Source organism: Gymnoscopelus microlampas, assembly GCF_963454915.1.
Source record: "Gymnoscopelus microlampas genome assembly, chromosome: 14".
NCBI classification, from domain to species: domain Eukaryota; kingdom Metazoa; phylum Chordata; class Actinopteri; order Myctophiformes; family Myctophidae; genus Gymnoscopelus; species Gymnoscopelus microlampas.
The window spans coordinates 36,848,798-36,875,692 of NC_139951.1; the positions used below are offsets into that span (position 1 = coordinate 36,848,798).

The following is a 26,895-nucleotide window of genomic DNA, read 5'->3' on the forward strand; positions in this document are numbered from 1 at the left end:
AAGCAACTTGTCTGGGGTGCCCACAAAAGCCTGAGTATTATGTTAAAATTACCCCAAACATGTTTGAAAGTGAAATATCTCTTTAAACCCTCAATAAATAATAAACCTGACCTTTCGCTCTGTACTTGGTCTGCTCTTTTTTTCCTCTACATCAAATCTCTTTAGTCTTTGCCCTGTTGAAGACCCCTGCCCCAAAGGCCCCTTGTGGTCCCCAGACCTCTCATGGAGAACCACTGATATATAAACGGACAATTAAATAAATAAACAACTCATATGGTCAAATGTACATAAATATCCACACATTTTATTATTTACAATATAATCAATTTACATTTACACAGGTAGATATATAATGTACATAGTATACATGAGAAACAGTGCTCATTTAATGAACAATTTCACCATTTCATTGTAACCAATTTACATAAATTAAATGGCTACATTTATTCAAGGCATATAAGGAGTTTAATCACCACAATTAACTGTGACAAATGAACAATAGTAAAAGGAGGCTGGCGCTTTTGAGCTTACGTCATAGCAAGTATAAAATAAGAATATTCTCTGCTGCACACCATATAGTTCACATAAGAAATTAAAATCTAATTTCTGTACATACAGAAATATAATCTTGGACGGCGACAATCATCAAAGAGCTTTTTTTTCTGTCTAAGTGTTCCCTTTTCTTTCGGTTGTTCTCTAGTTGCTGACAAAGAAGTTACGCTCCGTCGTACCGTGCGACGAAATGCAAATCAGGATTAATGTCACTGAGCACCAAATTCCAGTCGCTGGTGTCCACTAGAGCAGTGGTTCTCAACCTTTTCAGGCCGCGACCCCCCCAAATAATCATATTTGAACTGGGGACCCCCCCCAAATAATCATATTTGAACTGTGGTTGGACTGGCGTTGGGAGTCGTTGTGAGGTGAGCGTTGCCGTCACTGGCAGCCACACTCGTCCACGATCATGTCTTCGTGATGCCGAAGGAGCATCTCCCCGTTCTCATAGTACAGCATGCTTAGGGGGCTCATTTTGGTGGGGGCGCAGCAGGGCGACGACACTCTGTCCGGGTGGTAGTGTTTCAGCAGACTCTAGAAGAGGAAGAGAGGGTTTATTATGTTTGGCAGAAAGTAGTTTATCATGTAATATTTTATTAATAAAGATAACCACATCTCCAAAAGTTACAAAGGTCGTGCCCCAGGGACGCCATAGGGTTCATGTGGTTAAAGTAGCCTATAAGTTAAAGGGATAGTTCACCCCCAAAATGACTTTTTTTCTAAGCCAATAATTTGCTGACCGGCAGCGGTTCCGGTAGGAGACACAAAGAGTCTCCTTTGTGTCTCCTACTGGAACCGCTGTCTGCCGGTCCACTGGTCATCAAATTATTGGCTTGGAATTTCGACAAAAACAAAATAAATATCCATGAATTCAAGTCTCCATGGGGTGACTAATCGATAGAAAAAATTAAATCCCTTTAAGATAGGATTAACCATTTTTAATCCCATGGTGGGGGGGGGGGGGGATTCAGGTGTAAACATTGTGTAAGAGTTTTCGTTTTGTAGTGTACATTTCGCACAAGCTCACCTGCATATAAGCGTGATTGGTGGGATTCAGGTCCTCTCCGAGAGGACTCGGACACGTCCCCTCGCAGCGGTAGGCGTTATATCTTTTAGGGAAGATGATCCACGATCCCCAGCCGATGTGATTGAAGTCTACCTGCAGATCGACTCTGCGGCAGAGGGATTCCTCGTCCCCTCGCTTGGACACCTGCGGCCCTCGAATCGCCGCCGCGTGTTCCTTCTGGCCCCGTTTGCTTCTGTGCCTTTTCGGACGTCTGGCCTTTTTAACTTCGGAGGGGGACAAGAACTTTGATTGTTCCGCCGTGTGCAGGAGGCTCGCCTTGGCCTTGGCGCTCTCGCTCGACCCCGTGTGCGAGAAGACGACCAGCAGAGCCCTCTCGCTCACGCTCGGCGGCTCTCTCGCCGAGCTCTGCGGCAGACGAGCCGTCGTCTTCCTCTTCCTCAGCACCCGTTTGCTGCGGCTCCTCGACGCCCGTTTCCCCTCCATCCAGCTCAGGAGAGGGCCCGTGGTGTTGAACACTCGCCAGCTGTGCGACGAGGTCATCGTGGAGGAGGAGGCGGGGAGCAGTCCGACCAGCTGGCGCTCCTCTTGGCAGGCCCAGCGCGCGCGGCACGGCCGCTCGTGCTGGTGGTAGATCTCCACGGAGAGGTTGGAAGCGGCGGCGCCGCCCGCCGCCGTCCGCGGAACCCTGATCCTCAGCTCCACCGCCTGGATCTGCTCGTCGGCCAGCAAGGTGTGCAGGTCGAAGGTCGCGATCCAGCGTCCGTGTCGCCGTGTCAAACCTATGATGGAGATGGAGAGAGAGAGAGAGAGAGAGCAAAGTTTGCTTTAGAACAGACTGTCAGTGGTGTAAAGTATCTAAGTACATGTTCTCAAGTACTGTACTTAAAGGGATAGTTCACTCCCAAAATTATCGATTAATCACCCCATGGAGACTTGAATTAATGGATATTTTTTCTTTTTTGTCGCATTCCTAAGCCAATAATTTGATGACCAGCAGCGGTTCCGGTAGGAGACACAAAGAGTCTCCTTTGTATCGCCTACCCGAACCGCTGCCTACCGGTCCGCTACTTCTTCCACTTCTCTATGAATTGAGTACAAAGGACCCCTATGGAAACAAGTCATAGGCTTTCTTGGGTTTTAAATCCTCTTAGCTGACCTTGTATCGAACTGTACTTTTCTGTGCTTTTTTTTGCAAAATGCTAAAAAAAAATATTCAATCAGTCAATCAATCAATCAATCAATCCACCACTGCAGACTTTATCCAGATAGACACTGTTAAAAGCTGGCTGACACTTTACATATAAGTCTCAAATTAAATCCACTATCAACAGTCTATACATAATATCCATTCATTGGGCGATATAGATGTAGGCTATATTCATATTCCCTGGTGATAGCCTGCTTATACTGATAGAATAAACATAATATAACTGCAGTCATACCAAGTGCAGATGTTTAGGGCCAGACTCTATCTCATCTCATCAAATCTTATCCTTATCTCTAAACCTTATCTGTGGACATCTGAATGTACCCACAGGGATCAATAAGGCATATCTTATCTTATCTATATCTTATAACACAACTTGTAGTCTATACGTTGAATTAGGCTTGAGGTCCCAACATAAATAACATATATATGTGCCTTATATAGCCTACATAATGAATTATTCATCAAGAATTGTTAATCATAACTCATCATAATATGGCTATGCTTTATTTATCGAAACTGACGGCCTGATTGAAATTATGGATTCAAATAAAATCCAATCACACTGCACAGCAAGCATATATATATATATATATATATATATATATATATATATATATATATATATATATATATATATATATATATATATATATATATATATATATATATATATATATATATATATTGCAACCGATTTACATAATAACAGCTGGCCAGATGTAAATCAGGGCAGCCTAATACTCATTCAAAGAACGGGTGTGGTGGGCTACTTAATTAATCAAAAAAGATTAAAGGATGTTATAAATACGTTTTTCTACGGCATTGTTTGGTGTATATTGGGGGGCTATTCGTTCTCTCTGTTGATCAAAGGTGCAAAAGGATGGCCCATTCACGACATTGATGACAACAAGGGTGCGTTGTTCCTGCGAGCCCTCTTGCAAAGTAACTAATCTACTCATGTCAAACACTGTTGAAAACCAATCGTTTAACACGTCCTTGCTGGCTTTTTTCGGCTTCTGCATATCCTCACTCAAACAAATAGGTAAGAACTCTGACACCTAGAAGTGATGTGAGATTGGATTCAGCCAGGGAGGGCTGCGCCGTGCCCCCCCAGCAGTGGTGGAAAAAAACACTCGCATGTTTTACTTAAGTAAAAGTATCAATACTGCAATGTAGAAATAGGCCTACTCTGACTGTTACATGCAAAAGGCCTGTGTTCAAAATGCTATTGAGTAAAAGTGCAAAAGTATTGACATCAATGTTTTGAACATAGCAGATCTACAAGCTCACAATGCTGCAATGCAACGCTGTGAGCTTGTAGATCTGCTATTTTCAAATAGCTTAAGTATAAAATAGGGCTAAAGTGGTTAATGTATGTTTATACTATCCCAATGTATATCCGAAAAGTAACTAGTAGCCGAACTAAAGTTGTCAAATAATTGTAGTGGAGTAAAAGTACAACATTTGCCTCTGAGATGTAGTGGAGTAGAAGTAAAAAGTACTGAAAAGTGGAAATACTCCAGTAAAGTAAAATTACGTCAAAATGTTTACTTAAGTACAGTACTTGAGTAAATGTAGCCTACTTAGTTACTTTGCACCACTGGGTATAGGCTACAGCGCATCATGTTAAATCCCCTGGCCGAGGAGGGGTCGAGCTCTCTAATCTAATCAAGGGACGTGTGAAAAGAAGTAAAGGGAAGTTGTTTATTTGAGTTAACAAGAGATTTGTAAAGGGGATGTCTGGTCCAAGATATCTAATCAACATCACCCGTTTAGAGAAGAAGCTGGTTTGCTTTGAGAATTAGAGAATTAGTAGAACCAGTCTTCTCACACGCTGATCCCCTCCTTCACCCTAAATGGATGTGGATTGGAGGTCCAGCTGAGGTCGTCTGGACTCACTGGAACGCTGATCTGACAGCACTGACCAGTCTTACAGAAACGTCTAACCATTTAAGCCTAAATGTGCTGGAAAATAGCAGATCTGCAAGCAGAAAATAGCTGATCTACAAGTTCACATATGAGCTTGCATATCTGCTATTTTCGGCGTCCAACTCCGTCATGTGGTGAAGTATAGGCTATACATGGGGCTTAAGATAGCCCTACAATGTTATGGGCTTTTATGTGTCTGTGTGGGTCTGATGCACATTCTCAGGAATGATTCCTTAATTCTAACTAAATAATAGTGAAGAAAGCCTGTGTCTAAAGTATAGGCTACATTGTATTCATACAGTGCGTTTAAAAACAATAGTATAGCCTAAACATGTGCTGTCGGATATGGCTATAGTATAGTGGCCCAATGTTGTACCTTTATGCTATAAATGCCATGCCCATCGTATTGATTTACAGCTATACAGCTCCACGATGAGGTCCCACTGGGCTGGCTACCGCCGGCAGCGGTAAAACACCGGCAAAGGGTCCGTGGACAAAAACTAGAGGTAGTCCCCTAAACCTACAAATGCTTGCGGATTTTTCGGCACCCTAACCTTTTAGAACGGTGCGAAACAACCGCTTAAAGCACTTATTTAATCAGCCTGTGGTCATGTGTTCCCATTGTAGCCGAACCGGGAGCAGTACTGCCACCTGACGTAGGGGGTTCTTCCGGATTGAATGGGAAACATGGCCACAGGCTGACTAAGTAAGCGATTTAAACGTTTTTTTCAAGCCCGTTCTAAAAAGTTACGGTGCCGAAAAATCCTCAAACATCTGTAGGTTTAGGGGACTACCTTTAGATATTAAATACGACGTGGCAAAAAAGGTAATCCACGGACCCTTTGCCCGTGTTCTTCTGCTACCGGTAGCCAGTCCAGTGGGACTTAATCTCGGAGCTGTATAGCGGAGGGAGAGGTGCGCAAAATGGGGCTATATTATAAGATGCTACCCGTACAGGCTTACAACCAGGACCATCAGTTCAACTTAAATAAATCAGATAATTAAACCAAGCATTAAGACTAATAGCCTACTTACTTTTGGCCATTAAACTTTTGACAGTGTCTGCTTGCTTCGTGGCGGGTTGCTCCATATAATCCACACTGGTAGCAGGTCGAGATAAATTTGATCTGAAGTTCCTGTAGAGGTCCATCATGTAGGAGGGCAGGTGGTAACCGGTCGAACGGTGGTCCATCATCACAGTAGCAAAGGGTCGTCGCAACAACGACCTCCTGGCATCACCATCCCTGTAAACTCCATCCCGTGATGGGGTCCTGTGGATCCCTTCTTGAGCCATGAGTAGGATGAGCAGAGATGATGCGTGCAGCACCAGACCCAGGACTCCGAATGAACGCATGTTTCTATGAGCCACGTTTAATGACAAATTCCCAGTCGGAGAGAGATTAGGTGGTCTTATATATAACCCCCCTCCCTCCCCCCAATCCCCCCCAGTCCACCACCCCTTGCATATTAACAAGTAGCTGAGAACATTAAAGGGAAATTGACGTGAGTCCTTCAAGACTTGTGACATGACAGCTCATCATCCATTCAATTGCTAATGAGATACTCCCGCATGGCCAATGCATGAGCACCAACTTTTCTTTATAGCCTATACGCTTGTTTTCTGCATGCTGGCTGACGATTTGTCCATCTCTCCCTAATTCGGCCTCAATTATGTTAGCCTTTCCCAAAGAAAAAGCAGTGGTGTAAAGTAACTAAGTACATTTACTCAAGTGCTGTAGCTACTTAAGTGAAAAGCACTTTGGGTCAGCTGCTGTTGTTTTTAAATGCTATATAAATACATTTGACTTGACTTGACTTAAGTATATCTTCAGGTAATTTTTATTTTACTGGAGTATTTCCAATTTTCAGTACTTTTACTTAATCTCCACTACAATCCCTGTTACATTTGACACATATTGATAAATCTTCTGTTATGGGTGTTTCTGGCACGAAATAAAATGGGGGTCTGCAGTCAAGTAAATATTGACATGGGGGGCCCTTGACATGAAAATGTTTGAGAACCACTGGAATAGATTACCAGAGGTGTAAAGTAACTAAGTACATTTACTCAAGTACTGCACTTAAATACAATTTTGAGGTATTTTTTACTTTACTGGAGTATTTCCAATTTTCTTTATATTGGTTCTCAAAGTGGGGTCCGAGGTTCCAGCCGGTCCCCAGCAAAATGTATTAAGCATCACAATAATTTTAGCCACTTTAACCACATTTTATAGTTACTATGGCTATTCAAAAATATTAGATGTACAAGCGTATCACTTCGGGCCGCACAATGAGCGTGTAGATCTGCTATTTTTGAAAAATCTTGAACATGTGTGCAAATCTTATATTTTGTAACATTTTAACTCAAATGTTTTCTTCTGGAGGTCCTTTGGCTATGTTTTGAAAAATCATGAAAATGTGTGCAAATCTTTATATATATATATATATATATATTTTTTTTTAAAGCGAACATTTGTAACTAAAATCTTTGCTTCTTGGAGGTCCCTGGCACAAAAAAATATTTTTGAGTTGGGGGTCCGCCGCGGCCAAATACATATCAATTTGGGGGTCCTTGGCATGAAAAAGTTTGAGAACCCCTGATTTAAGGGGGATGTGAGAATCAAGCAGGGCTTCTTCTCCTCTGCGAAGCCACAGTGCGCATGCTCCGCCCGTTCTCTTTCTACAGATAGTGGAAATCCGTGCCTTGTGTATTTGTGGAGAAAAAGCAGATACAAAGTAACCAGTGGGTAATGGAGGGAATGAGCAGGCAGTGCATCTAAAACACCTCTTCTACTGTACACCCAGGACAAACAGTGACAAATACTCGTGTTTTTCCCCGTTAGAACAAGCCACGTTTCTACGCCCGAGTGCTGAAATGGTGAGTATAATAATTGTGAAGTTGTTTCCCCCGTGTGTGTGTATGTGTGTGTTGCTTTCGCACACGTATCGATGCTCGGTGGTGGAAGAAAAAACAAAACAAAGTTGACGTGTTGACAATGTTTTGGTGACACGAGCGATTTGTTTGGTGCGTCGTGTGTGCAGAGCGCTTCATACGAGGCTTTAAACATAAACAATGGTTGTTTTCATGATGTGTGTGTGTGTGTGTGTGTGTGTGTGTGTGTGTGTGTGTGTGTGTGTGCGTGCGTGCGTGTGTGTGACTGTGCGCGTGCTTGGCAGTGGCACCCCCATCATTGACTCCTTGAGGTTTTACTGAGGAAAGTGCATGTTCAAAGATGTCACTGTTGTTGTGATTTCCTTGTGGGTCTTTGTCGTGGTGGACCCTCTGTCTTCCCTCACATGGCATGAGGACCCCCTGTCTGTGCCTCACATGACATGAGGACCCCCTGTCTGTCCCTCACATGGCATGAGGACCCCCTATCTGTCCCTCACATGGCATGAGGACCCCCTGTCTGTCCCTCACATGGCATGAGGACCCCCTGTCTGTCCCTCACATGACATGAGGACCCCCTATCTGTCCCTCACATGGCATGAGGACCCCCTGTCTGTCCCTCACATGGCATGAGGACCCCCTGTCTGTCCCTCACATGGCATGAGGACCCCCTGTCTGTCCCTCACATGACATGAGATGGAAATTAAGATGTCGCTTTCTATAATTTCCTATTGTCCTCATAATAACCTATGGCACACATCAAGAAGACACCTGTGTTGTCAAAACACGCTTTTTATTTTACCCGCAGCACTGGTTTGATTGATTGATTGAATACTGTATTAACAGTTTGCACATAGTACAGTGGTATGATTATACAACGGTGCTTTGAGGATAACACAAAAGCCCTATAATGTTTGTATGGAGAATATAGGTTGCTGCCTTCAGGAAGGAGATACCGTGTTCAAACACACAATAAGGTCAGACTGAAGAGGTCCTTTGTCCATCAGACGACATTGAGCCTTAATCAGGACTTTAGGCCAGGGGTAGGCTGCATTGCTCTTGTCTTTGTTTTTATGTATGTAATTTAGTTTTTGTTTTTTGTGTCATACATGGTTGCATACATGGCTTCTGGGTCACAAGACAAATTTCAGTGTGAGCTGACAATAAAGTATTATCGTATCGTATAAGGGCTTGTTTCCATTGTGGTCTTGTAAAAAAAAAAGAACACAACATGGTTCTCAACATAGCGTCCGGGGACCACCAGCGGGTCCAAATGGACGCTTATGGGTCTGTAATTCTCAGGGTGCACAAAATGGACAAATTGACCCATTTTGCTTTGAGTTAAAGGAACACAGTGCAGACTGGGGTCACATAAAAAGAGATAAAAAGGGGTTATCAAACGGGGGTCTGTGTGGATCAATGCATTATCAAAGTGTAGGGTGCTTGAAATAAAATGTATAAAAGGGTTGTGAATCACCAGCCTACAGCATCACAAGACCAGGGTAGTAACCACAAACACAGCATTCCCTTTGATGTTGTCTCTTTTGTGAGGGTTTAGCCTGTTCTGTTTTTAAGTTCCTTTTTTATTCACATCACTCTTCTTCACATCTTTAACCCATTAAGACCAGGAACACATCTGTGTAACCACTTTAACCATTATCATTCTGATACCTTGGCTTTTCAAAAATAGCAGATACACAAGCTTGTAGATCTGCTATTTTTGAAAAATTGTGAAAATCTGTGCAAATCTTTCAATATATATATATATATTTTTAAAGCAAACATTTTTAACTAAAATCTTTGCTTCTGGGGGTCCCTGGCTGGAACAACATATTTTGAGGTGGTGGTCCGCGGCCAAATACATATCGTCTTGGGGGCCCTTGACATGAAAAAGTTTGAGAACCACTGATATTATAGCAACAAACTGTTTTGTAGAATCCCCTGAAGCAAAGATTTGAGTTACAAATGTTCGCTTTAAATATATATATATATATTAAGATTTGCACACATTTTCATGATTAAAAAAAAAAAAAAGCAGATCTACAAGCTCATAGAGCGGCACTCGGTGCCGCGCTATGAGCTTGTATATATGCTATTTTTGAATAGCCCAAAGTATAAGATAATGGTTAACGTGGTTAAAATCTAAAATGACTGATGCTTCCCCAGTCTTATCCAATCCAATCCACTTTATGTATAGAGCACATTTAAAAACAACAGTGTTGAAACCAAAGTGCTGTACACTCAATAACAAAATACTAAAATAAACAAGAGCAAAAAACAACACACAGTAAAGCAGGACAACATTTGACACAATGCCTGGAGGAAAACAACAGCTTCTTCTCAATCTGAATTTTCAAACGCCAAGGAGAACAAGTGCGTTTTCAAACGTGATTTAAACATAGGCAGGGTTTGAGACGCTCTAACATGGGGTGGAAGCTCGTTCCACAGTGTGGGTGCTTAATGGGTTAAAGATAGATACTGAGGCTTATCAACACATTAAAGAGAGATCAATCATTGGACATCACTATTAATCAAGCCTGATCCCTGATAGCCTACTGATCTCTGATTGCAGCCCACTTTACCGTAACAGCTCTTTAGTCCAACCTACTTATCTTCCATCTATATTGATAATGTAGTACAACAGGGTGTGTTTTTCCGGATGAATCCATTATAGCAGTGTTTCTCCAACATTTCATGTCAAGGACCCCCAAATTAAGAATTATTAGGCTATTATTAACCAAATTAAGACCTGAGGCCACCCTAAAAGTTTCCTGACAAACATCTGTTGCTATATCAGTGGTGCTCAAACGTTTTCATGTCAAGGACACGCAAAATTATAGGGTGTATTTGGCTGCGGACCCCGATCTCAAAATATGTTTTGCCAGGGACCCCCCAGAAGCAAAGATTTGAATTAAAAATGTTCGCTTTTTTAAAGAAAAAAGAAACAATTATAAGATTCCCACAAATTTGGCTCGGACTGTTGCCGTAACCGTCTGGGCACCCTGACAGCGTGTCGTGGGTTCGACTCCCGAGCCCGACGGCCTTTGCTGGATGTCACTCCCCATCTCTCCCCCCATTTCCTGCCAGCCTACTGTCATAATAAAGGCATAAAGGCAAAAAAAAAAATCATGATTTTTCAAAAATATCAGATCTACAAGCTCATAGCGCGGCACAAGCTTGCAGATCTGCTATTTTTGAATAGCCAAAATGCTTGGATGCTTTCGGATTCTTTCCTGATTTTAATGGGTTAATTTTGTCCAATCTGTATGGTAGAGTATGTTAATACAATATACCTTATACAATTGGGGTGGTTGTATTTTGTCTCCCTGCTCTTCCATAGTCCATATTCACATGGCGGCCATTTTGGAATTTAACATTGCGTTGCTGTGGCAACTGGGGTGGCATTTCATTGACTTAATGGCAATATGGCCGCCATGTGAATATGGTCTATTGAGACATTTAGATCGTGTCAAAGCCAAAGGTCATGTCTCGCCTATACACAGGATCTGACACAAATTTTGACCTGATGGTCAAGATTACATTTATCCCTATTAGCCCGCCTGCTTGGTAAAAATGACAGCACAAGTTTGTGCAGTAAACCGGGTTCAAATCCGGGGTAGAAGAGGAAAGTTACATATAGTGCAGCTTTAAACTGTTCCTAATTTTGCTGGGGACCTCCTGGGACCGCGTCCAGGGACCCCACTTTGAGAACCACACAGTTCTTATCAGATCCTTATACTGGCTCCTCCCAGGTTCAAAAGATGACGAATGTCTTGCAGTATTGTTGAAGGTTTTGACTAGGGGTGTGCCGATATATCGTCCCGCGATATATCGCGATACGTTTTCGCGACGATATGTATCGTTTTTGAAAAAAAAAATATCGTTTTTTTTTTTTTTTTTTTTACAATCATAATAATCAGGCATGCAAACGTCCCCGAAGTGAAAAGAGTGACAACATGTTTTTTTTTCGGGTCAGGTGTCATACTATTTGGATTCAAAACGGCTATTGTAGCTGAAAAGCTACAAGTTTGCATGTCTGAATAATGCAAAAACAGAATTATTTGTTTGCATTTTCTTTTTTTCTCCTCCATATATTTTCATAATAAAAAAAGTGCGTATCGTATCGTATCGAAATCGTATCGAAGTTGTGAGCCAAATATCGTATCGTATCGTTTCGTGAAATTAGTGTATCGGCACACCCCTAGTTTTGACGTATCATTCAGTAGTATAGGAAGTGTAAACTTTGAATGGACAACTCATGTTGAGCTGTAGGGCAGTGGTTCTCAGACTTTTTCAATTCAAGGACCCCCACATTGACACTTATTACTTACCCCGTGGACCCCCATTTGAAAATATATGCCAGGGACCCCCATAAGAGAAGAGTTTTACGGCTCTAGCAGTGATTCTCAACCATTTTGATTTCAGGGACCCCCAGTTTGACATGTATTTGGCTACAGACCCCCCATTTAATGGCATTTCTAGCTTTGGGACTTTACATTGTAAAATCTGAGAGTGTACAAATGGAACCAAATGGACCCATTTGTACACTCTCAGAGTTACATCCAGACCCATAAGGGTCCATTTGGTTCCTAAGTATCTATGATTTAGCTGGGGACCCCCTGGAACTCCCTCAAGGACCCCTGGGGGTCCCCGGACCCCACTTTGAGAACCACTGCTGTAGGGGAAACCGCTGTATAGCCCCTATGGGCTGCAATGGGTCATTTTTACCACAAGGTGTCACGTTCTTCTTCCTTACACTTATAACTTTAGAACTGGATTGAATTATAATCAGATTGTTGTTGTTGTGACCAAAAAGTATGCCAATGCTTCAATCCACTGTTTCTCAATGTTGGGTCCGGGGGCCACCACGGGTCCAGAATAAATTGACCCATTACAGGCCCCTAACTCTGAGGATGCGCAAATGGAACCAAATGGACCCGTGATTGCACACTCTCAGAGTTAAGGGGATAGTTCACCCCAAAAAGTTATTTTTTTCTATCGATTAGTCACCCCATGGAGACTTGAATTCATGGATATGTTTTTGTTTTTGTCTCATTCCTAAGCCAATAATTTGATGTCCAGTGGACCGGTGGGCAGCGGTTCCGGTAGGAGACACAAAGGAGACTCTTTGTGTCTCCTACCAGAACCACTGCCGGTCATCAAATTATTGGCTTAGGAATGCGATATAAAAGAATATATAATCGATAGAAAAAAAGTCATTTTGCGGGTGAACTATCCTTTTAAGTAAAAAATGGAGGATTTTCTAGTGTAGATTGGGGGTTCTGAGAGTTGAAAAACAACAACAGCATCATGGTATCAAATGGAGGCCCTATTACTGCATATCAAACGGGTCCTTGAAATGAAGAAAAAAAAGCTTGAGAATCACTGCTTATAATCCCACGTTTTTTACTGATGAATGCGGTTCATTCATTCTTATCTGAGAGCCTTGAGATATCTGGCTTTAGAGAGAAAATATCCTTTCTACCTCCGTCACTGATCCTGCAGCTGTGAACCCCCCCCCCCCCCCCACACACACACGCAAACACATACACACAAACACACTTTTATACAGTTGTGACACATTGTTTACGCTCAGAGTTACAGACCTGGTTGTAAGGGTCCATTTGGACACCCGCTGGTCCCCCAGAAACCAGTTGCTACTAGACACCTAGGGGACCCCTAGTCAATGAAGTATATAGGGTTTAAGTGGTTAAGTGTTAACTTTATGATTTGATTTATTGAATAGTACTTTATTAGAAATCAGAAATGTAAACGGCACGAGGTACAGTCAGACATTTAGGCTAAAAGGATAACACAAAAAAAATCCTGGGGACTTGTTTCCTTTGTGGTGCTATGTATTCAATTCATCAACATAGTATACAAATAACACAAAAATACATAAATCTAAAACGGTATGTACAAAGGAGAAAAGGGGTGTCAGCAGTGAATATGGGAACAACCAGTTTACCTCCTCTTGTGGTTTCCTGATAGCTGGATTTTCAGGCTTGTTTTGAAAGAAGCCAGTGACTTGAGGCTAACACTCAGGATTTAGTTGTGTTTATTCAATTTTAAAAGCTTCTCTTTCAACTGTATATTAAAATTTCATACAAACCTTTTCCAGTAGACTAGACTTTTTCTTTTAGGTGTTGAGACGGCAGCCAGGCATAGGACAGGATTATTAAACGAGACCCAGGTGAAGTGACATTACTCTTTATACTCTGTCATTGTTTGAGCATTGGAGCAGACAGCAGAGAGGATGTTATTTCCAATCTGTCACAGAGAACACGTCTCCTTCATCCTCTTCACTGCCATACTTCCACTTTATGCTCTGCTTATGCACTACTTTGTGGGTATTCTGGTTACTGTATTTGCATTTACCCATCCTAAAGTTTAGGAGCTAGTGACCGCTATTAGTGCAGCGCTCTGGGAGCAGTTAGGGGTTAAGTGTCTGGTTCAGGGACACTTGGGACACATAGACCGGGGGCCGGAGCTAGAACCGGGGGGGACCTCCTCTTTCCCCAGACGGCCTCTCTTATCTACCCACTCAGCTATATTGAACATCTGCCACTTGAACCCTAGCGTCCCTATCTTGGGGGAGAACATAGCAAAAACAGCAGATCACCATCAACGTGTTGACATGTGAGGTTCTTGTTGTTGTTGTAGATGGTCTATTTTCAACGTAGAGATTTGGTGTAGAGGGAAATACCAGTGGACCTAGTGTAGAGCCCTGTGGGACCCCGGTCAAGTGGCTAATAAAATGGGACAGCAAACAAGAAGGTGACCTTGCAGCCTTTCTAATGGTACTTTAATGAGAAATTGCAGAAATTCCCATTTGAGATTCACGTTGTAGTTGGCATATTAGGTATAGATAGGTTTAATTTCTGTCCAGTTTAAATGGAGCACTGGTTCTCAAAGTGAGGTCTGGGGACCCCCAGGGGTCCTTGAGGGGGTCCCAGGATGTCCCCAGCAAAGCCAATAACTGTTTAAACACTGTTTAAGCCCTATTACATGTGACTCCCAGTCATGAATGTTGGTTCATGTGATTTTGCTTCATTCATGTTTCACATTCACGGTGTTGTATGAAGAACTTATTCATCAAAGTCTTGGTCTTGGTCATGCTGTTTGCATGAAGGAAGGAAGGAACAGGTGTGGCTGATGTAGATTTTATGTTCATATCAGTGAAACTGCCAGCACTTCAGCAAAGGAACTTTATGTGGGAGAATATCTCATGACAGACCGTTGAATAAACATGATTACGTTTTCATTTTGCCATTTATGCCATGATGAGCCTGTGTGGGACAGTGGATGTTTATTTCTCCTCATTTTGCTGGATATTGTTGATTGACAGAATGTGGCATGTGAAGTGACATTCATGATCTAATTGTTAATTAAAGGCAGTGTAAGTGATATATTTTTGGTTAGTTCACTTTTTTGTTTTGTTAAAAAGTTAAAGTAGTTCACTGTAAAATGACTTATTTTGTATCAATTACACACCCCATGAAGCATTGAATTCATGGAGAGTTTTTTTGTTTTTGTCGCATTCCTAAGCCAATAATTTGATGACCGGCGGAGTCTCAATGGAGACTTTTTGAGTCTCCTACCGGATACATTAGAATCTTTCCACCGACAAAAACAAAAAAACTCTCCACTCCAAACTCTTTACACATTTTGAACTTGTGACATTCACAATGAGCACTTCTACTTTTGGTACTTTAAGTATATTTTGATACCAATACTTTTCTACTTTTACTCAAGTACATTTTGAATGCGGGTGGGACTTCTACTTGTAACAGAGTATATATCTACATTGCAGTATTAATACTTTTGCTTAGTACAAAATGTGAGTTCTTTTTTTTCCACCACTGCTCTGCTCTAGTACTATACAAGTCAAAACAGGATCTGTTAGCTTATAGATCAGGCACTGTGAACTGCAGAGAGAGAGGTGGAGCAGTCAGACCTCTAGCTTAAGTCTGAAGGTGTTTGCCCAGCTGTAAGTCTTATTTGTCCTCCAACATGGCATGTGTCAAAGGCTAATGAATGAAGTAATTAGGACATCACAGTGAATTAGGCTTTTACGCCTAATGTCACCTGCATGCTGCTGCTGCCTTGAAGCTGATTGTCTTGTTTGATTGTCTCCTCAAGTGCTCTGATATTAGCAGATCTACAAGCTTATAGCGTGGCACTGAGTGCCGCGCTATAAGCTTGTAGATCTGCTATTTTTGAAAAATCTTGAAAATTTGTGCAAACCTTTTGAATATATATGTTTTTAAAGCGAACATTTGTAACTCAAATCTTTGCTTCTGGGGGTCCCTGGAACCAAATATTTTGAGATGGGGGTCCGTGGCCAAATACATATCGTTTTGGGGGTCCTTGATATGAAAACATTTGAGAACCACTGGTTTAGATCAGCGGTGCTCAAAGTGGGGGGTCCCCAGGGGTCCTTGAGGTGTTTCCAGGGCGTCCCCACTCCCCAGGTAAACTAGTTAATATAGCATCAAAATCAGTTTGAACCACTTTAACCCCTTTTAATACTTTGGCTATTCCGAAACGGAAATAGCTGATGTACAAGCTCACAACGTGTTGTAATATGTTGTGTGAGCGTGCAGATCTGCTATTTTCAAAAGTGTTATTTAGAAAAACCTTTGACAAATTTGGAATAGTTTTGAAACGTGTATAAAAAAAAACCTTCTCTTATTAGAGTCTCTGGCACACAATCTTTTCAGACGGGGGTCCACGGGCCAAATAAATAACAATTTGGGGGTCCTTGGTATGAAAATGTTTGAGAGCCACTGATTTAGCCCTGCATGGTATTGCATCAGTGTGGGGTATAGTTGCCTTTGGCTCGTTCCAATAAGCTTGAATTAGCCTGTGTTTTGAGACGGTTGGCACTTGGCAGGCCGTGGTATTTATAATGTTTTTTGGCCATGTGTGGGAGGCATTGTGTCGCAGGGGGGGGGGGGGGGGGGGGGGGGGGGCTCTGATAGTGAGAGGGAACTGGTCGATGAGTAAGCCTCACCAGGTCCGCCTCCACATCCTCTTTTACACACACACACACACACACACACACACACACACACACACACACACACACACACACACACACACACACACACACACACACACTCACACATACCCACCACCGCACCCACACACCACCTCATTCATCATACATGTGTGTACAAAAACTCACCTTGACGGGGACACTGAAACACACACACACACACACACACACACACACACACACACACACACACACACACACACACACACTAATTTAGCATTTCTATACTTGTGAGGTCATCCACATTTTTAGGAGGGCGATTTTATGAATGCCATTTTTACAATTCTTTGCCATTTTGAAACCTGCCTTTTAAAGCCTAAAATTGTGTGACACTGGCATGAAACTAAGTATAAATCAGACGTAACGTCAACCCCAAAGGACATTTGGCCCACACAAGTATAATAATAATACACACACACACACACACACACACACACACACACACACACACACACACACACACACACACACACACACACACACACACACACACACACACACACACACACACACACACACACGTGCGCGCGCTTGGTGCATGCAGAGAGCACGCCGTCTCCGATCTGTGCCTGATTTTTAAAGTGGAGCTCTGCCTCCCTTCTCTCTCTCTCTCTCTGTCTCTCTCTCTCTGTCTCTGTCTCTCTCTCAGTCTCCCCCGCTGTGTTTCACTGCCAGCCTGCGTGCCGTGCCGTCCTCCTCGCTGAAGGGCACTTTCATTGAGTCATTCCGCGCTTTATAAGGACGCGTTAATGATGCGAGACCGCTAGCCTGCCGTAGCAGAGAGAGACGCCGGGCGAGAACAGACAGACAGACAGACAGACAGACAGACAGACAGATTAGGGAGAAGCTGGAAGGATGTCTGACTGAAGACCGGTGCTGCTGCCACTGCTGCTTTGGAGAGCTGCCGTGCTCTGAATCTTTTTTTTCTCCAACCCACCATATTTTCTTTCGTTTTTTTTTCTTCTTTTTGTGTGTGTGTGTGTGTGTGTGTTCATCAGAGACTGGAGGAGCACTTCTTGGATGGTGTGCAGAACAGCTGAGAGTCAGGTACTGTCGCAGCGAATGCGTTTTTTATTTTTAAACTGTACTTGTGTAGGATTTTGGGCACTTTGCTGCTGCTTAACATCCAATCTGTATCCCTCGTTGAAGGATATTGAGCACATGTTATTCATCTTGTTATTTTACAAGCACCAGCACCTATATCAAGATGAGCAGGAAGATGCCTGTGATGCTATCATTGCCCGGTAATCCGGAACGTAAACATTGCGCTATTAGGCTAGACCGCAGAATATATTCCAACCACAACATCTGTTTTTATTGTGAAATACAGCAGCAGCTTATTTCCAAAGTAGAGGCATTTCAGTGTTAAAGCACATTGGATTGGACGTGTTCTAGTGGATGGGTCTGAGACTTGACTCTTGAGCTCCGTAGCTAAATAGTTTACATTTATAACATGGCCTCATGGCATTCCTGCCCTTTGTAACTGGGCCGTGTGCCCATGGAGACATAATCCAAGTAGTAACTCTTCCAAATGGGGGAGTTATGGTTATGTTTTTGCTGTACACATGTTGACGTGCCATTCTGTCACTCTGCGATAACAAATGACAAGCTGAAGAGAAATGCTGTGGAAATCAATTGTAGCTCCAGGGTGCAACAGTTAAACTGAACTAATCACTGTCATTGATTGTAAGAAAAATAAATAATCGGTTTATCGTGATCAAAATAATCGATTGGGGGGGGGGGGGGGGGGGGTTGTATTTAGCTTTTTTCTTTCAAACGTTATTAATCGACAGAGTAATCAATAGAACAGTCGCCAAGAAAATAATTGATAGTTGCAGTCCTGATCTCAACCGTAGCTTGGTATAATCAAAGCTGCAGTATGACATGCAGAGTGCTGTCAGATTGTCTCATGGCACTGACAGCATGCTGCGGTCAGACGCTGGTCTGGAGAAAAATGAAAGCCACATTACTTCAGCCTTGAAATCATAGGGGATTAAATTGCCATCTTGAAATGAAATAAATTACAGGCACGGTGTTAAAAATAGATTTCGCCGTCTCCTTTTTAGCAGCCCTGATGTCAAGCCCTTTCACGGAGGAAAGGAATGCTACTGGTCTGACTGTTTGTTCCGATACAGCGGTTCTCAAAAGTGGGGTTTGGGGACACCCAGGGGTCCTTGAAGGGGCCTCAGCAAAACAAGTTAATATAGCGTCAAAATCAGTTTAACCACTTTAACCCTGTACTACTACTGCAGTAGTTCTCAAACTGTTTTTGTGTCAAGGACCCCCAAATTGATATATATTTGGTGGCGGACCCCCATCTGAACATGTTTTGTGCCATGGACCCCCAGATTGTGTTAATAGTATTTCTCTTTTGAGATTTTTTCAAATTTGTTCAAAATGGCATCTGCTATTTTTAAGTAGCCACGTTTTGCTGGGGACCCCCTGGAACCCCTCCAAGGACCCGTGGGGTTCCCCGGACCCCACTTTGAGAACTACTGCACTGTACTGTATGCATTGGCTATTTTCCAAATAGCCGAGATCTACAAGCTCACAACCTGTCGCGCTGTGAAGGAAGTGTTGTGAGCTTGTAGGTCGGGTATTTTCCCAATCTATTCTTTCACATTTCAAAAGGACAACTTTTCAATTGGTTGTAAAAAAAACGTGTCTTTGAGTACTTTGAACCTTTGAGTATGAGGAGATTGAGGTTCATTACTCTCCATCTGTCGTCTCTGGATAAACAGCTATTTGTGGCAGTGTGATAGTGTCTTCATTGACGGGGGGGCTTTGTGGATGTTTTCTTTTGGAAAAGCTCCAAAAAACGCACATCAAAAACTTTAAGCCGACACAATTGCACAATGCGGCCTGCTATGCAGCAGCAGCTCCAACAAAACAAAGATTTCTTTGGAGGAAGTACTGAGCTCATTTCCATGTGATCAACACTGTGATATTCAGTTCAGGAACTGGCAGTGTGTCCTGTGGGGTTACGGAACGTCTCTTTAACCCTGTGTCCCCTTCGCTGACAGACGCGTACAGCTGCAGAGAGGAGGAAGTTTCAAACGCTCACAACTAAGCGTTTCCTGTCAAGGTGTGCTTATCCTTCCTCTCTGCCCTGAAGTTAGGTGTGTGTGTGTGTGTGTGTGTGTGTGTGTGTGTGTGTGTGTGTGTGTGTGTGTGTGTGTGTGTGTGTGTGTGTGTGTGTGTGTGTGTGTGTGTGTGTGTGTGTGTGTGTGTGTGTGTGTGTGTGTGTGTGTGTGTGTGTGTGTGTGTGTGTGTGTGTGTGTGTGTGTGTGTGTGTGTGTGTGTGTATTTCCATTCAGCGGCTCTGGGCAGCACACAGAGTATCCTGTGATGATGAATGTGATCTGACTTGACTTGGCCTTCTGGTGTAATCCTCACCATTCTAAACCCATCACATACCACATCATAAGTCAAACGCACTTTCTTTGAGCAGCGCCAGAGAATCTGTGAGATGTCTCCCTAAAAACCACCGTGTGTTTGATGCAGTGCTTTATTGCACTCTTTACCATGTTGTTCGCACGCAAAAAACAGCTTTTTTGAGCGCCCCGCGCCACTGAAGCGCCAAGGCCTTGTTCCCGTTTGCTTTTTCATGCCAATTTGACCACTTTCAACCCGGTGTCCTGCGACTTTAGGCATGTCCTTATTGTAAAACAAATCTAAAATGTTCGAAATTAGCCATTTCTTTGGGTGAACCACTCCTTTTAAGCCGACTCAAAGCAACGGCATTGAAACAAATGAAACCAATGTAAATTTTACTGTTGATCCGGGACAGAGTGTAGCCTTACTTGACATGAATGTGAGAGCAGCAGATTATTAGTATCTCCTACTTGAGCGCTCTGTTCCCTTGGAGAAGCATTGGCATGACCATGAGCAAGACAGGCTGGCATTATCAGACTGAATGATAGGCCTCCATGGAAACTTGCCATGCCCCCAGGGTCTGTGGATAAAGGCACGTAACGGATAGAGCCTGACCCATATAGTGGTTTTTGGCCGATATGTCGGCCATTATGTGACTTTTTATTTATGCAGTCTTGATTTCTTTTTAATTAAGTTTGGGCATGTTGTTATAGACATAGGGTTTTTTGAACGTTTTCAACAATTCAGATCTACGAGCTCCTAACGCGCCCGCGATACGACACGTTGTGAGCTTGTAGATCAGCTACGTGGCGGTTAATCAGTCTGATTAAAAAAACACGTAACTCTGTATTCTAGTTTGTTGTACAATAGTGGTTCACAACAAGCTCACAACGCGTCGCATTGTGAGCTTGTAGATCTGCTATTTTCACTATTTACCAAAATTAACACATGTGTCGTTCATTAATCCTAATCAAGGCAAAAGTTTGAAACAACCGCAATATTATTATAATTTTGTCTTTTTACGCTAATATTTATCCCACAATCTTTTAACACATTTTTTCACCCAGTGCCAATTGCCTATGTAATCCTGGGCGCTACTCTCCCTCTGCCAGCCTAGGGAGAGCCTAGAACTACCGCGATATTGATTTGAAGCCATATCACCCCACCCCAGCCCTATATGAACCCCATATCTGAGCCTTCCCGCCCGCTGCATCTCTCTCTGGTGCGTTGAGGAGCATATATATCGGCATCCTTCCTCTTGTTTCGAAGCGGGCCACCAACAGATGCATCCTGCAGCTGCGCACGCCTTCCTGTCTGCATTTAGAGCCTTTTGTCTGCTACAAGTTGCTACAGCAAAGTTGGGACGCCGACTGAATTTAAATAAGGGGGGGGCGACCCTGAATGGAAGAGCAGAGTGCTTGGGGTGTGTGCGGGTGGTGGTGGGGGCCGGGGGGGGGGGATCCATTCCATCCACACAGGAAAATCTTCAGTGTTTTAGTTTGTAAAAAGAAAAGAGGAACCCAAATAAATCCCTAAGAGGTCTTTTTTTTTTTTTTTTTACACTCCCAGTGTTCAATTAGTGCTGAGGATTTTCCTGTGCTGTTTCCCCCTCGGTTTTTATTGTGACTAGAGTGATCCGTGCTTTTTTTTTGGCACACATCCTGGCCAGTGTTGCCATGTCCGCTTGTTATAAGCGACCGTGGGCTTGTTTTTCTGTAAAGTTGCTTGTAAATATTGGTAGTTTGCGCGGGTTGCGTTTTTTGGGGCTTTCTTCCTAATGTTGTTTAAACCAGTGGTTCTCAAACATTTTCATGTCATTGACATGAATTGACATGACCAAAATTAATTATCTGTCCCTCCCTAACCCCCCATCTGAAGATGTTTTGCCAGCCAGGGAGCCCCGTACCAGATTTGTGTTGTTAAAATGTTTAAAAAAAAATTCACATTTTATTCCAAGATTGTTTTTGAAAATAGCAGATCTACAAGCGCATTGTGGCCGTTGTAGATCGGCTATTTCCAAATTGTATATTGGCTATTTCCAAATAGCCGATATAGGTTTAAAGTGCTTGTGTGGCCTATTAGTCGCTTATTTTGGGCTTGTTTTCATAGACCTTCTCTCACACAATCTGGCAACACTGATTCTGGCTGCGCTAATGTTTTAAAAAGCAGTGCTTTGGGGCTGAACTTGGCTGGCTGTGATCGGGGGTCTGCGTTCTGCATTATCTTTATGCAGATGGCCTCCGTGAAGCTGCTAAGCGGTTCACATCCAGGGAGGTACAGTAGTAGCTAGTAGGCCTTTTGCATTTTGGTGACTGAGCGACGCTATACAAAGTTTGGGAAGATGACTCCAAGATGCTCTTTTAATGCAGCGCGAGTTGCATGGTCGCATTGTTTTAATTGACATCCCTCCCTGTGTTTTTACTAGAGGAAGTCCCAGTTTGTCCCAGTGTTTTATTGGCCACATGAGTGGTGCAGTAGCTCCCCGGGTTTGACATGTGGAATAAACAGCTCCCTCTCTCTGATGAGTTGCCTTTGATTGGCTCTCTACAGGAGGATGTTTATGACTTGAGAGGGCTATTTCTACTTAGTTAGGCCACCGCCCCGACTGCCCCGCTCCCGCCCCTGGCAGACCGTGGTGCCTGGCCCGCATGCTGAAATGGACCTGGGAGCGAGCGAGTGAGCGGAGGAGAGAGACGCCTGACAGGACCATGTAGCGGGGGATTTATATTATATGAGACTTTGTTGTTTTTGTTTGCTCCTTTGGTCTCGCTAAACAGAGAGAGAGGGAGGGTGAACAGGTAAGACCGTCTTACCTTTATGATTGTTCAGGTACAACCGAGCCGCACCTGAACCATCAATAAATCCAGCTTAACTGAGTCGTCTTACCATTTATCATACATCATCCATGACCTAAACCTGGCTTCCTGGCTTTTCTCACAAAGTGTCAGTTAATTTAGCAGCACATTTGAACATTTTTTGCAAAGCATAGCGATAGGAAGTCATTATGAGCGAGTGAGGTTTATTATGTAAACAAACGGTTGCAGTTGTTTTTATAGAGTTTCAATTTGACAACAACAAATCTTGCACTCTGGAACTGACGACAGTTGACTTCTGGTCAGCTGTGATGTACAACTGCTTGTTGACTATATTGTTGACATGAAAATATCTGTAAGAATCATGTGTGGGTCATCTGGAAGATGTAGTGTACATGATAAAGGTGAACAATTGTAAAACTGCACATTAAAAGCAGGACTTGATGTAAAGTTACAGTAGATTTAAGCGTGGAATGGTAGAGTTCTGCTGCCTCTCCATCAAATAGTGATGTCATAATATTAACAGCAAACTTCAGACTAGGAATGTAATGGTTTATCTCAGTGGTTTTCAACCTTTTTCGTAACAAGGTTTATTCGGCATTTGAGCCACGGACCACCATTTCATGAGATTTAGCCTCTCAGACCCAATATTTTGCTATCGTTGGATAAGATTTCGTCCACAACACCATCCATGCTGTATTGATGTGGTACCATAGGAGAGATAAACAGGCAAACGTTGATCAAAATAACAATTATTCTACATTCTCTAATTGTGTAGAGTTCTTGTAAATTAAGTAATGCAGATGCTTAACAATAATTTAACTCTTGAGAGCGTAAAATGAAACCAAATGGACCCGTAAGGGTCCATTTGGTTTCATTTTACGCTCTCAAGAGTTAAAGATCTATAAGGGTCCATTTGATTACCAACTCTCCATCATTTAGCTGGGGACCACCTGGGACCCCCTCAAGGACCACCGGTGGTCCCCGGACTACTGGTTGAGAACCACTGGTTTATCTAATTCTCTGATTAAATTCACTTGATAACATCATCAAATAGCAGACAGTGTAGACTGGGCATATCATTGGCCGACTCACCTGACATGAAGTGGAAGGTGTTTCTTTCTTTTCCCCAGTAGCATGTGTCCACTTTGATATGATGACCTCATGATTTGAATAAGTCAAGCTTAACTATATAGTACAAACATCATCTGCAGCTGTTGCTTAGCAACAGATCAAACATTCCACCGAAACCTTTCTCTAGCCTTGAGAGTTTCCTTAAATCAGTGGTTCTCAAAAAAGTGTGGTCCAGGGACCCTCGGGATTCCTTAAGGGGGGTTCCAAATGGACCCTTGGGGTCCTTGAAAAAGGTAAAAAAAAGGTTTGAGAACCACTGCCATAAAGTGATGAATTCATGGTGTTTTGTATGTAGAGTATGTGTCGTATGCCAGTGGCTCTTAATGTGGGGTCCGGGGACCCCCAGGGGTCCTGAGGGAGAGGGGGGAAGGGGGGAAGGGAGTACCGAGGGATCCCCAGCAAAATGTGTTAATGTGTCCTTTATCCATATTTTATTCTTTGGCTATTCAAAAATAGCTTCTTTTTTTTTATGACAATTTTTAACACAAATCTATGCTTCCGGGGGGTGCCTGGCACAACATATTTTCAGGTGGGGGTCCGCAGCCACATACATATCAATTTGGGGGTCCTTGGCATGAAAAGGTTTGAGAAACACTGTCGTATGCGATGATGTAATCTCTCAAGAACAGATTCAGAGCTGCACAACTCAAATGCAAAAGTGAAAAACGCTGGGGGCGCTGTTTTTCCTTTTTTATTTGACCTGGGATCCCAGATTGGCAAATGATGTGATGTGTGTTTGAGTTCAAATCAAATCAAAGAGGATGCACACTGGGATCACTGGGGACGGCTTATGATTGGAAGAAAGTTTAGTTTTGCATGACTTTTAACCACTCAAACTCCCTCAGGGGACAATATTTGGTCTCCTCCTTTCCCCCCAATATAACCAGATGCCTTCGTCGGAAACAGCTGTTGTGAAAGCCAGTGGTTCTCAAACTTTTTCATGTCGGGGACCCCCAAAATTATATGTATTTGGCCGCGCACCCTCGTCTCAAAATATTTTGTTCCAGGGACCCCCAGAAGCAAAGATTTGAGTTACAAATGTTTGCTTAAAAAAATATATGTATTCAAAGATTTGCACACATTTTCAATATTTAAAAAAAATAGCAGATCTACAAGCTCATAGTGCGGCACTCGGTGCCACGCTATGAGCTTGTAGATCTGCTATTTTTGAAAAATAGAGAAACATTTTTTTTATTGGGATGCTATAATAACACATTTATCTGGGAACCCCCTGGAACCCCCCCAAGGACCCCTGGGGTTCCCCTGTACCGCACTTTGAGAACAAACGGTGTAAGCATTAAGCAACGTGTTGTAGGCTTGCAGATCGACTATTTGCATGCCTATAATTGCCTATATTTCTTTTTGTGCCTATCGTGCCATGATGTCCAGAATTGGGACGCTGTAGCAGTAGCTGTAGGGTTCATGTGGTTAATTAATCACACCAGTCGATCCATATAAATGGGATATTTTCATCTGCTGTTCATAAAGGATCTCTTTTTATTTGAATGTTGCAGCAGAGCACATGCCACGCTCCTTTGGTTTCAGCAGTCTGTCTCTCTGGTTGCTTTTACAGTACAAGAGAGCCGACTGTTGTCGTAGTGCCGTGGCCTTTCCCCTGTGAAAGAAGGCCCAGCTTAACCCATTCAACCCGGGAACGCATCTGTGTCATTTATTTTAGATGTTTTTGGGCTATTAAAAAATAGCAGATATACAAGCTCGTAGCGCGGCACCGAGTGCCGCGCTACGAGCTTGTATATCAGCTATTTTTGACAAAAGAAGAATCGTGATTTGTGTGCAAATCTTTGAATAAATATATATATATATAATTTTTTTTACTCAAATCTTTGCTTATGGGGGTCCCTGGAACTAAATATTTTTAGATGGGGGAGGGGGGTCCGTGGCCTAATGCATATCATTCTTAGGGGGTCTTTGACATGAAAAAGTTTGAGCACCACTGATATTATAGCAACATAAGAAATCTGTTAGGATTTAGAAGACATTTTGTAGAATCCCCCAGAAGCAAAGCTATTGAGTTACAAATGTTCGCTTTAAAAAAAATATATACATATATTCAAAGATTTGCAAAAAAAAATCCACACCTTTTCAAAGAAATAGCAGATCTACAAGCTCATAGCGCGGCACCGAGTGCCGCGCTATGAGCTTGTAGATCTGCTATTTTTTGAATAGCCAAAATACATCTTTAAAATGCAAACACAGATGCGGTTCCCGGTCTTTAAAGGGTTAAAAGCCATCTGGCTACCAGATGTACCCCTTGTTTTCCCCTCTGGCCGCGTCCCTCCTTCGAGACACGAGTTCAACTATGAATCTCCTCCTTCCCCCCTGTATGAGATAGGACACTGTGGGTCTGCAATGTTGAGGTCCAGGCCGGGGACCCCCCTAGGGGTCCGAAATAGACCCTTATGGGTCTTTAACTCTTGAGAGCGTACACATAGAACCAAACGGACCCTTAAAGGGATAGTTCAACCCAAAAATTACTTTTTTCTATCGATTAGTCACCCCATGGAGACTTCATGGATATTTTTATGTTTTTGTCGCATTCCTAAACCAATAATTTGACCAGCAGCGGTTCCGGTAGGAGACACAAAGAGTCTCCGTTGTGTCTCTTACCGGAACCGCTGCCTACCGGTCCGCTGGTCATCAAATTATTGGCTTAGGAATGCGACAAAAACAAAACAATATCCATGAATTCAAGTCTCTATGTCTATGGGGTGTACTATTCCTTTAAGGGTCCGTTCGGCTCCATTTGTACGCTTTCAAGAGTTAGATTAACACTGCAGATTTTTAACAGTAGCTATTGATTGGTTCCATTTGTACACTTCCCGGAGTCACAGATCCATAAGGGTCTGCTTGGACCCCTGGGGGGAGGTTGAGAACTGATTGACG

At 42.8% G+C, this 26,895-nt stretch overlaps 3 protein-coding genes across 6 annotated transcripts in view; 1 reads left to right on the forward strand and 2 right to left on the reverse strand.

Moving 5' to 3' along the window:
• Positions 1-933: 933 nt before the first annotated feature.
• On the reverse strand, positions 934-6,072 carry ndr2 (nodal-related 2; the record flags this gene model as incomplete). Its single annotated transcript, XM_084078318.1, has 3 exons — positions 934-1,086; positions 1,580-2,358; positions 5,754-6,072. The coding sequence occupies 3 exons, from the start codon at positions 6,070-6,072 to the stop codon at positions 934-936; spliced, it is 1,251 nt and encodes a 416-aa protein (XP_083934444.1).
• Positions 6,073-7,463: 1,391 nt separating this feature from the next.
• The window catches only part of pald1a (phosphatase domain containing paladin 1a), a 118,306-nt gene continuing 98,874 nt past the window's right edge, over positions 7,464-26,895 (forward strand). The window contains exon 1 of one of the 4 annotated variants that reach the window (XM_084079455.1): positions 7,464-7,596. The gene's annotated coding sequence lies outside the window, so the exon portion shown is untranslated. Of the gene's footprint in view, positions 7,597-17,423; positions 17,717-19,731; positions 19,755-22,749; positions 22,843-26,895 lie in introns of those variants that run through there. The other 3 variants (XM_084079458.1, XM_084079457.1, XM_084079456.1) reach the window with 3 other exon arrangements.
• polr3a (polymerase (RNA) III (DNA directed) polypeptide A) overlaps positions 26,377-26,895 on the reverse strand; it is a 380,370-nt gene continuing 379,851 nt past the window's right edge. Inside the window, exon 32 of the transcript XR_014602346.1 lies at positions 26,377-26,388. The gene's annotated coding sequence lies outside the window, so the exon portion shown is untranslated. The remainder of the gene's footprint in view (positions 26,389-26,895) is intronic.